The sequence below is a fragment of the Egretta garzetta genome, unplaced genomic scaffold, assembly GCF_000687185.1.
Source record: "Egretta garzetta isolate BGI_Z169 unplaced genomic scaffold, ASM68718v1 scaffold137, whole genome shotgun sequence".
NCBI lineage: Eukaryota > Metazoa > Chordata > Aves > Pelecaniformes > Ardeidae > Egretta > Egretta garzetta.
This window is the reverse complement of record NW_009260139.1, coordinates 860448-872451: the sequence shown is the minus strand read 5'-3', so window position 1 is coordinate 872451 and position 12004 is coordinate 860448. Positions and strand designations below refer to the sequence as shown.

At 40.1% G+C, this 12004-nt stretch overlaps 1 protein-coding gene across 3 annotated transcripts in view; it reads right to left on the bottom strand.

The window, feature by feature from the left end:
- The window catches only part of LOC104128837 (N-acetylated-alpha-linked acidic dipeptidase 2), a 33063-nt gene extending 23122 nt beyond the window's left edge, over positions 1 to 9941 (bottom strand). The window contains exons 1-8 of one of the 3 annotated variants that reach the window (XM_009641685.2): positions 9860 to 9941; positions 8188 to 8299; positions 5115 to 5301; positions 3573 to 3674; positions 2637 to 2762; positions 1783 to 1969; positions 583 to 676; positions 201 to 299 (exon numbers count right to left, since the gene is read on the bottom strand). In XM_009641685.2, the coding sequence (XP_009639980.1) occupies positions 201 to 299; positions 583 to 676; positions 1783 to 1969; positions 2637 to 2762; positions 3573 to 3674; positions 5115 to 5301; positions 8188 to 8299; positions 9860 to 9941 (989 nt within the window). Of the gene's footprint in view, positions 1 to 200; positions 300 to 582; positions 677 to 1782; positions 1970 to 2636; positions 2763 to 3572; positions 3675 to 5114; positions 5302 to 8187; positions 8300 to 9859 lie in introns of those variants that run through there. The other 2 variants (XM_035897100.1, XM_035897099.1) reach the window with 2 other exon arrangements.
- Positions 9942 to 12004: the final 2063 nt, after the last annotated feature.

Genomic DNA, 12004 nt, shown 5'->3' with positions numbered 1-12004 from the left:
TATCCATTGACACTGGGGACACTGAGGAAAACCATAGTTTTGCTATTTTATTTTCAAATTCTAATAATTATGACCAAGTGATGCCCACTCAGAACCAAGTAAATTTCTCCAGAATATCTCTAGATGTATTGTTTCACAGTCTTTTTCCTGTTGAGATTTTTTTGGCAATAATTTATAAATAGGCAAGTGTTAAAACAGACCTTGTAGAAGAGTTGTCTGCAAATCCTGGCCCTATGTTATAAGACACATTGAGACTTCCCTTCCAGCTGCTGTCTGGGGCTGCAGGTCCTCCCATTGAACTGTTAAGTCAAAACCAAGACAAATGTAGTTGACCAGTAGGCTAAAACCTTAAATTCCCTTAATAATTAGTGCACCTAAACCAAGGTGGGTTTACAAAATTCTTAAAAACATTATTCCAGATATAGATTGCTTTGAATTTTCCACATTTTCTGAAGCACACACACTACTACAAAAGAGCAATAAATACAAGTAACAGCATAGATTTTACCATCTTAGTATAAAAAAATTTGCTGTACCTTTATGAATACTGACTTCTGGTGAGGAGGACTGATGTATACTCACTGTAATAATACTTCTGCATCATGATATCCAATGGGATGAACTGGGATCTTGGGAATCCCTACACCTTCATTAACTTTATACCTGAAAGTGTACTCTGAGAAACCAGAAAAAAAATGTCAAGTTTATAGTGTTCTTAGCAACTTTCATCAAACTGGAAATACTTCTGAACAGTGCAGCCACACAGTAGCCACATACATACACCATTTTTTTAACTCCTACATCATTTATTAGATATTGCTTCTAGGAAACCAAAATGTAATGACAGAACCACAAACCCAATAGCACATCTGCACAACTGTGTAAGAGAAGCTCCCACACTTAAAGCAAGGTTAGATTTGCTGTCCATGAATATTATTACATCTCCTCAAAGCTGACTGTAGGGCAACCAAGCTGGTGTGTGAAGTGCAGACAGCCCACGTTCAGCCTGTTGACAAGCTGCAGAAGACATCCACAGATGCATTTACCTATGTTGAAGACAGTCAATGTCTCTCTGAATCTGGTGAGCCAGGCACACACAGTCTATCCTGGTTTTTCAGTATGGTGGTGTTTTATGCCCACAACAATGAGCACACAAGCCAGTGAGCTTTCCAGAAGCACCCCTGTGTTCCCATCCCATTGGCAGACAGGACTGGTAGGCACCTTAATTCAGAGTTCAGGATGCCTACAAGGACAAGACAAGCACCATGGTGCCAAGTTTCAAAAGACTCCAGGCTACTGTTATTTTTCGTACAGAAACTTTACTCCCTGAAAAGAGGATTTTAAACTGTTTTTCTTCTTGGAATTCAGGATCAACAAGGAAACATACCTTCAAGCAAAGCTATTACTCCTCTTTAATGGTAGACTATAATCAAGTTTAAACTGGTCCTCTTGAGAAATACAGATATTTAAAAATGGCTGTAAATTCTCAGCCATTTTCTACTGCTTCACAGTCTGTAAACCTACATGTCCTGCTTTTCTAAGGGTTACGAGGCTGGAATCATACAAAGAGATTTTCCTAAAAATGTATTTTCCCTGCCTAACTCAAAAGCAACCACTTGAAATGACATACAGGTAGAACTTAGTTAACTCCTGCTAAAAATAATTTTAAGCAGCTTTTTTCTTTGCATCTGTACCAAAAATAGATTAATTTCTAGCACCACAATAACTTTCAGCACCAATCTATAAAGTACTTGATGATCCAGGCTACAGATTTTCACTCACCTTTTGCAGGATAACCTGGTGTTAGAGGGTCCCCAGCTCCATTCAGGTTTAACGCATTCCCACGCTGGACTCCTCCCCCTGGCAGGTTCCAGCCATTTGGATATGGAGCTACTCCTGGGGCGCAGTAGTCAGCAGGGTCTGAATAAAGTATGATCCCTTGGGCTCCTGCTAATATGGCATTTTTAACCTGTGAAATTATTTGCTTTTAAGAAATGCCTTTTTTTTTTTTTAATGCAGTAATAAATCTGAATATTGCAATTTACTTCCATGGGGACATAGCTTTAGAAGTTGTATATGTGGAAGAGTGAAAATGACCACGGACTCAGCAGAAGAGCAAGCCACAGTGGAACGCAGTATGTTCGTTATTTGTATCATACCTTTAGTCGTAGCTCAAGGCTGTGAAATAAAGCACAGGACATAAAATCGAGGCACCAAAACTGACTGCTATTCCCACTGTCCCATTGTCACCAGTTTTGCCAGAGTTGCTGTCCAGAGTCAGAAGAGTTAGTTATTCAGTCTCTGTGCATCAAATTCCTTGTCAAACACTTCTTCAAAATACGGCAGTTCTATGGAGGAAAAGTATTAAAAGCCTTGGCTCTACAGACTATCCTGTTCCCTATACTAATCTTTTGCCAGAACTGCCGAAGGAGTCTGCAGTCATCTCCGTCCCAGGAGATTAATACATTCATCTGTTTTTATTGTTTTGGAAGCTATTCTTAGAATACAGTCACAATGGATACATTGCAGGCTTCCTTCTGCTCATATGTTCCAACTTACAGCCCTCATTAACTCCCACCGGCTCTACCATGAGCAGTGTCTGACCCACAGAGGAAAAAATAAAACACTACCCTTACTTTGTTTCCTCTGAAGATCTTCCCATATCTGGCAATGACAATCTTTCCTGTACAGTTAATTCCCATTTCACGCTCCAGTTTAAAATAATCTTCGGTGCGGCCATAATTCACATATACGAGATCTGCCTGCACAGAAAAGAAAAGCAGTTTCATGGCAACTGGTCACTCAATAAACAAAATATCTGTTTTCAGAAATACCCAGTTTTATTCACTATGTATGATATCGTTATTTTTTTGCGTTTCTACAAATTAGATCCAGTGCCCATAAAAACAATAGCAAAGGATTTCCATAACATTCTATAGGAAGCTTTGGCTCAACCTGCTGACCTTTCTGTATTATGCTGCACTTAACAGCAGCCCTATAAACAGGTTGGAAAATGAACCAATGTACTTTGCTAAACTGACAAACATCTGTGGCAGTGAAAAAACAGTGGTATCCCTTGCATACAAACCCACTATGATATAATTTCATCCATCTATGCAATGCAATGATGTCCCTGACTTGCTCCTCCATGATGAATTATCAGATTAAGTGAGGGACCTTTGTTGCCTTTGAAGAGAATTTGCTTAATCCAAAACATCTTCCAACTTGATTTATATATTGCTACTTCTACTTAACACTTAAGCAAGGCCTCTCCATGTGATCGAGTAATGTGGAGCACTCTGAGAAGCACCTAACATTCTCCAGAAAGATAAAAGCTTTTCACTTATTATGTGATCCAGGTTTCTAGCAATTTGAGAGAACACTTTTTCTAACCGACAACTTCTAACCTTCACACAATATGTGGCCTATGTGTCCTTACATGTTCTCTTATGCTAGCAGTTAATTAAAACTACTGCAAGAAATATTTTATGAAGTTGCAGCAATCTATCCCATCAAGTGTGTCACAAAGTATGACTTCAGCTAATAATACTTTTACTCTTTTTTTTTCTTACCTCTGGTACTCCTTGTGCTGAAAAAGCATTATATGGTGGTAGTATATCAGTAACGTTTTCGTACCCCTGTGGACGTGGTTCAAACAATGATGTATTGAAAATCTATCAATAGATAACAGAAGTCTTCAGTCAAACATTCTACCTCCAGGCAAAAATTTACTCAGCTATTGCAAATTATATGCTAGTTTCCAGAAATTGTTAGCAAAAAAATACAATTCTGACTATCATGTATAAATTCAAATGAAAAACCAGCTAGGGATACAAAGCTTATTTTTTGTAACAGAATGCAGATATGAGTACAGAGAGACAGATCACTTGTCGGAAGATGCTCATCAGTCACTGCCTGAACTTAAGCAAAGAAGAGCTGAAAATTGCCAAGAGGTGATGACAATAAAAAGACACCTAGTTCGTCCATGCCATCCCAGGCATTTTTTGTGATTACTCCCACCTGTATTACTGCTCCTCTCTTCACCTCTTTGCTAGTTACGCTCCAGTTAAACACGCTGCCTTTCATCACTATCTATTGTAACTCTCATGTTGCCTCAATGTTCATGTCCACTCTTTGTCACCTTGTGAGATTATAGCTGAGAGACCGGGTGAGGGAGTTTCTGGAAGAATGTCTCTATTCTTTCACCTCTAAGCTCCCCCAAGCACACATTCCTCAGTTTCTACCAGGGCTCTTCATCCCTACCCCTGTGCTATGATGCTTCTCTAGCAGTCCCATCTCCTCTCCTTGCTCCTTGCCATATTTTGCACCTACTTCTTGAATTCTCCTGGGTGCACAAAGTGAAGAAGGTGACTATAGATTGACAGTTCATTATTACTTCCAACACTAACTTAGGAGACTCCCGTAGGAAGTAGGATCAGGTTCAGAGTGAATGCAACAAGGCAGCACTTGATGCAATGGATAGGGTCTGTGTGGGATTCCTTACCTCAGCATGTTGTGGAAGCAAAAATTGTACAGATGTTCAAGCACAGTTTAGATAGCTACTTGGAAGAGAGATCTAACAAGGGTTACTATCTTGGAAAAGAGGTCTAATGAGGATTCTTAAAGAGACTACTTGCATCATGTTCAGAGAACCCCTGAGCTGAAAACAGCTAGGCACTGGAAGAATTGCGTGCCTTACACACAATTCTTTGTTTTCAAACTTCCCTGTGCATCCACTTGAGGCTGATTACAGAAACAGGGTATTGGCCTACATGCATCCTTAATCTGAACCAGTATGGCCGTTCTTACACCTTACAGAATCACAGAATCACAGGATGGCAAGGGTTGGAAGGCACCTTGGGAGATCATCCAGTCCAATCACAGTATCTCCCACACATGCTTCCTCTACTGTATGAGGCACTGAGATTTCAGCCACTCTGCTCTGTTCTGCTGCACAGCCTGGAAAACCATTTCTAAATATGACTCCCCTTTGCACTGGATTTTTTATTGTATTATAAAGCACATGCTGGGATGAGTGGGTGGGAAAACAGAGGAAGACACTGTTTCTTTAAAGAAGTCTTACATAAATATAGTTTAATCATTAAAAAGATCACCTCATTCCCTTGATCATCAATTACTGAGATGTAGTTTGGCTGCTTTTCATTTGGGTACGAAAGCAGCACATCATAATGAACAAGTTCTGCTGAATCCAGTCCAAATTCCTTCCACTGGCTTTGAATTTGTTTGGCAAGAAGAAGATTCTGTTCAGTTCCTGCGAGGTGAGGCAACTTGGTAAATGAGCTAGAACAAAACAGAAAATTGCTGGTAAGCAGCAAATGCAGCAAAGCACAATAGTGAACTTGGATCAGTGTGTATAAAGCTTATCTTTAAGCCACGTGCATGGAAAGTAAGGTCTTACAGTTAAAGTCTGAGCCATATAACATGATTGTTTATCAGTTTGCATCAGCATAAGCATGAAATGTAGTCAGAGCAGAGGATCTTTCCTGAGGCCTTAAGAGAAGTCAGCTGAACCTTTCTCTTTGCAAACAGAAATAGCCACTTCTACACACAAGCAATGAAAATCAGTGCCAAAGACATTCAGCAAAAGCATATGAACAGTATGCAAGGGGCAGAAATAGATCCAGAAAAGCTACACATTCAGAAAGGAGCCCTCCAAATAATTCTGGTATCTGATGACGGGTTTGTACATTGTTGGCATTACATGTACTAATAAGTTTAACTTGAAAATCATGATGTCAAATTATGTGCACAGATTTGTTCTTTTTTTCTTAATCAAAAGCCTGATTAATAAAAGCCTTCTTAACTACATGTACATCCAGATCAGGTATAACATTTAATGGTGATAAATAGTCAGAAATGATATCCAGCCCCTCTGGTCTACCCTACACAAATCGGTCCAGAATTTGCTTGGCCCACTGAACAAATGAGTTATGGTGAATGCTGATGTGTCTGCCGGGTCCTAAGCACCAGTCTTGGATTCCCAACAGTCTACTTGTTAATGGCTGCCCCACGGATGTCAGATACCATTGAATTACAATTAATTAGTGATACCAAATATCATGATTAGTACCACTTCAGCTTGTCAGTTCAGCCTATTTTCAACTCGTGTAACACCTTGTTCTTCAGTATGTGCTTCCTCAGCTTCCAAAAGAGAATGCTGCAGGAGACGGTGTCCAAAGCCTTGTTAAAGTCAAGGACGTTACAGCCACTGATATACATAGCCAGGCTTTTCCTTAGAGAAGACAATCACCCTGAACAGTAGTGATTTTTTTTTTTATTATTGCATTTTCTGAGGCTCACAGTTTGTTTTCCCCATTTGACAAAAGCAGATTTAGTGCTTTAAAAAACTAAGAATATGGACCAAAATTCTCAAGTTCACGTTTTTTTATGCTTTTAACAAACTTTTTGGATAGTGTATTAATATAATTTTTCTGCAGTTCCTGCTTTTTATTTGAATTTAGGAAAAAAAACAACAGTATGAAGCATTTGGCCCATTATCAAAGCAAGAAGACAAACCAGACACTATTAATACCCTATGGCCAAGAAACTTTAGCATAATTGCAGAGCTATTTCACGCTGTCATCAATCTCGATATTGCCTGGGCTCTCACTCAAACATAATCTTCAGGAACTCTCCAAGCTACTGAGAGAAACAAATACAAAATAAGATAAGGCCTAGAGACTTAAAAAGCTAATTAATGTTATGAAACCTTTTGGTTTTAGAATCAATGTACAGAAATCAAATTTGCCAGTAATCCTTTGATGTTTGTGATGCAGCTGCTCAGTTACATGCTGAATACCAACATGTTACTAACCAGAGGTTATATTCGTTTACTTTTTGTGTGAATTTATTTGTTCCTCTGTAGAAGATATAAATATGCACAAGAATTATTATTTTTTTTTTCATTTCTAGTTAAATACATAGCAAAAAAAAAAAAAGAGGGTATTTCTATATCCCTAGCTTTTTAGATGTTTTGAAAGAACTGCATGGATGCACTAGGATGCAAAAAACATATTTAATAACAAATACACCATGCAAGGCATAACCAACCTTACACACACCCAACCTTACACACACCCTGCACTTGGACAGGGCCCTTCACCTTCTCAAGCAGGAGACAGGGCGTGATGGGATCTCGAGCACCCAGTTAACAGCATGGTATCCAGTATGGCCACACTGAAGGAATTACCGGTTGCAACTATACACACAGCCCAGTGCCACGTAAACTCTATCATTTTTAATGCTACATTTTAATATGTATTCATTTCCTACTGTGACTAGCTGCTTAAACTGAAAGTTTAAGGAGACACTGGACAGATTATCAATCAAATGTAATTAACAGCAGTGCATGAGGGCAGGCTGAGAGAGTTGGGCTTGTTCAGCCTGGAGAAGAGAAGGCTGCGGGGAGACCTGACTGCGGCCTTTCAGTACCTAAAGGGGGCCTATAGGAAAGATGGGGAAAATCTTTTTAGTAGGGCCAGCTGTGACAAGACAAGGGGTAATGGTTTTAAACTGAAGCAGGGTAGGTTTAGGCTGGATATAAGGAAGAAATTCTTTACAATGCGAGTGGTGAAACACTAGCAGGGGTTGCCCAGAGAGGTAGTGGAGGCCCCATCCCTGGAAACATTCAAGGCCAGGTTGGACGGGGCTCTGAGCAACCTGATCGAATTAGGGGTGTCCCTGCTCACTGCAGGGGGTTGGACTAGATGGCCTCTAGGGGTGCCTTCCAACCCAAAACATTCTATGATTCTATGATGCTATGATCCTAAATACAGTAAAATCATCTCAGTCTGAGACAAAGCAAAGTTATCTGGTGTTAGAGCTTCAAACACTCATGAGGAAAAACCAGACACTTGTATTGCATTAACTCAAGGCTATGGAAAACCATAATAAAAAAGCATGATAAGCACTGGCAGTAAGGCAGCTTGAGGGAAATACACTTAACAGTACAACTGCTCCAAAAAAGTAACTTCAAAAATGGGGAGGGGGAACAGAAGCATTGTGAGTCTCTCCCTTTTCCTTCCTCCAGACATTCTGTACAAACCAAATACTTCCAAAGCATCGTAACAGCTCTGCTTTCAGAGGCTGCTCCTTGGAGCTGATGTTATCACTTTTGGCTTTTGTGACTGATAGTATTATTTAAAAACCAAGACACACAGGGCTTACCGAAGGAATTGCTTGATGTTTTCTGCTTTCATTTCAGCCACAAGTTTCTGTCTCACATTTTGATCAGCATCTGAAGAGTTGGGGTTTTTTTCAGTCGGTTTTGTAAGCCATCCTGAAACACATTCAAAAAGCTTCCTACATAGCAAGAACACAGCCCTCACAGATTTGAGCCCACGTGCAACCTAAAGTGCTGAACAGTCTCATTAAAACCATGAGGATGAACAGGGCTTAGAGCACCCTCTGTCAGTGTTTGCTGGCTCAAACACAGAAGTGAAACAGAAAAGTAAAATACACTTTGTCAAATGAATTGACATAAAAGTGATATAATTAGAAGAGCACAACACCCTAAATACCTTTTAGGGATTAAATACAGTCCCCTTTTAAAGGTAGATTCATCTATCATTAAATTTAAACTATAGTTTAAATTCTCAATTAACTGTTTGCAGTGGGAGGATTGAACTGATATTTGTGATGAACTTCTCTTATTTAATTTATATATTTTAAAAGATGTGCATAAGCATATTTAATGTGAAGGTCTAGGACTCAACAGCCACCCTGCCAGCATTATAATAGTTACAGATTTGGGGAAGGGTAGGGTTAGTCTATTTAATAATTAAAGGAATAAAGTTAACTGTCACCCTAGTCAGTTTTAAAAAGTTAAAGATTTCACAGTTGCCATAAACCTGAAAGGGAGAGTATATCAACTACATGAATTTGTCTTAAAAAAAAAAACCAAACCACAAAAGCTTTTACTATAATAGCTAGAAAATCCCAAACTGGGAAAATTGAGATAATAAAGCCAAGTATATGTGCTGTCACATGCGCACATGAGCTGTTAGGTTTAAATGCAATTGCAGTAACACCCTGAACACAACAGTGGTACTGGATCAAACCAAAGGTCCATCTTTCCCAGTATCCTGCTTTGGAGCATGGCCAAAAGATGATGTTCAGGGAAATGTATAATAGCACAAGCACCAGAAATTTGCAGCTCAGGGATCTCCTAAATCAACCTAATGATTTTTTTTTTTTTTTTATATTTAACAGCCCTCATAGATTTTTCCTTCATGCTTTAGCCTCGGGTGTGTGCGACAACACAAGTTTAAAAAGGACAGATGCAGACATGCCATTTTAGACTTAGAATCAAATGCTGCAAGCAATTGCAGAAAAAGGATCTAATGTTCTAGTGAAGTTCATTGTACATGATGGAAAATTCAGCAACTGCACTCTTGGCTGTCAGTCAAAACTCCTCCTCTACATTCTGCCCTTAATTTCTAAAATAGCAACTGAATAGGAGCATTTAAATAGATCCTCAGAAAAAATCAGGAAATACAAATAAAAAAAAATAATCTTGGACGTTTTGGAAGCACAGAAGTCTCAAACTCTTATATTAATCTCTCCTCTTTGAAGGTCTGACTGCCCGTTGCAGGAGGCTGTCAGTTCACCAGGGCTCCTCTCGGGCTGAAGCGTGCAGCCATTGTATTCCTCCCTCCCTGAAGACCAAAACTGCTAGAGAGAACAATCTCTTAGAAAACAGCAGCGGGACGGGTATTTTATAACGTCCCTAAAAGGCAATGAAAGCTCCCCGATGGGGAGTGAATCACAACAGGAGTTGCCTGTAAGTATCTGCACAGGGCAAAGTCTGCAGGCTGAGCCCCGGTGGCTCTGTACTCACCTGCAAGAAAGCCCAGCAAGAAACAGCCCAGCAGCCCAGGGCAGCCCAGCCATGTGCGGAGGGTGGCCTTGCTCCTGGCCATAGGGGCACTGCTGGCCGGCAGCGCTGCAGGCTGCGAGGAGAGCCGGCAAGCAGCTGCCTTCCTCCTCCTCCCTCTCCTCCTCCTCCCGCCCTCAGCCCCAGGGCTGTCCCAGCTTCTGTGATTCTCAGCTCTCCTGCTTCCTAACCAGCCTTAAAACCTGGATGATGATGATGATACGGTTTTCTGTGCACGATAAAAGTTCCATTCCTAAGTCTCACCCCACAAGACAGCTTGTGTGTAGCTGTGTGTGTATCTCTGCAACAAGCATCTAGACTGTGCAGCTAGCAATGAGTGAGTACTATTTTAAAGGCTAATTTCTATTAATTATTTCTGGTTTCGAAAGTTCCTGGTTTAGGCTTAATCACAATCAGTATTTGTTCCAGTGGAAGTGACCAAGAGATTAAATGCAGGAAGGGAAAACTTGTTTTCTCTTTACCAAGGAAGCACTGAATTTCTCCCCTTTGTAATCCGTGGTTACATGAATCCTTGGCAAGCGATGAATACTTAGAGCAGCTCAGAATACAATTTAGATTAGCCAATGGGGACACTTTCAGACGTCATCCAATTTGCAACTTGGAAAAGTTGCAAAATTATTTCCTATATTCTCTAGCTTTTTACACTTTGGATTACAAAGTTCTTAGGATAAAGTTTTCCTAGTCAAATTCAGCCAAATCCATCCATATCTCATGGGAAAGGACACAACTTCAGCCCAGGGAATAATCAAGATACTTTCACAGAATCATAGAACCATCGTATTTTGTACAAATTTACCCTGGCCCTGCATATCACTCCCTGCTGGTGAGTTCCTGCACGGGTATGCGGAAGCCAAGACAGATCTTTCTGGAACTGAGGACCTGCCTATCCGAGACCAGTTATCTGGCTGAAGGAGGAAAGATTTTCTGGGAGGCTGGACATGCTCTGAGTTCTTGCCACTCTCTCCCAAAAGAGTCCACAGTGGATACATCTTGTCAAAGAAATGCCAGTGCTCCAAGTATCAAAACTGTCTTAAATAGATGAGGTTGAGATGAAAATATTAAGAAACAACTGAAAAGGCTGGTTAATGTCCTAATTACTTCACTAAGGTTTTTCGGAGATTAGAGAAGAATTACACCACTTGGGTATTCTGCACCAGTCCGAGCTGCTGTCTTAAGCGTATGTCTGGATCTCTTTGTTCACATGATAGGCATGTCCAGTTCTGTGATCTTTTTTTCTGTCATTTCCCAACTGCTCATAAGCCATCACAAATTCCGAACAGCAAGGACTTTTCACACTATCATCTCACTTGACATATACAAACCAGATGGAATTCCACCTACAGAACTTAGAAAGAATGAGCATATTAATGTATTATTAGCATTTATATAGCAGCACAGGTGTAGGACTGGCACATAATAGGCAGTAAAGTGACAAGGGCTTTTGGAGATATACTATTTAAAGTAAACCTCACATGATGATAACATCAGTGGAGGAAGAAGGCAAGAATAGCAACAGTAAGAAAGTATGAAATCTATTTATTTATATGCCTAAATCTTTTAAAGTGATAAGGGCATCAGCAGTGCTGAGGTTGAACTACAGCAGCAACCAAGGAGCTTCTACCACTTAAAATACAGTCCTAGCAATATTGGTTACTAGTTGTGGCATGCTCTTACATTCCCTGGATTGACCACTGGTGGAATATATTATGTTCCATTTGGAATATATTATGTTCCATTTAAATATAACATACAGCATAAACCTATGCCTTGAATCACATGCCCTCCACGACAGGACAGGGGAAGGAAATAAGATGAAAAAGCTCATGGGTTGAGATAAAGACGGGGACGTCGCTTGCCAATTACCATCATAGGCAAAACAGACTCGACTTAGGGAAAAAATAATTTAATGCAATTTAAAATAGACTTGGGCAGTGAGAAACAAAGACAAACATTTAAAAAACATCTTCTCTCACACCTCACCCAATTTTTCCAGGTTAACTTCACTCCTGACTCCTCTGTGCCATAGAGCTGCCATATAAGGCACGGAAGCCTCTTGGGATCAAGCCAGATACCCTCGGATAACTAAAG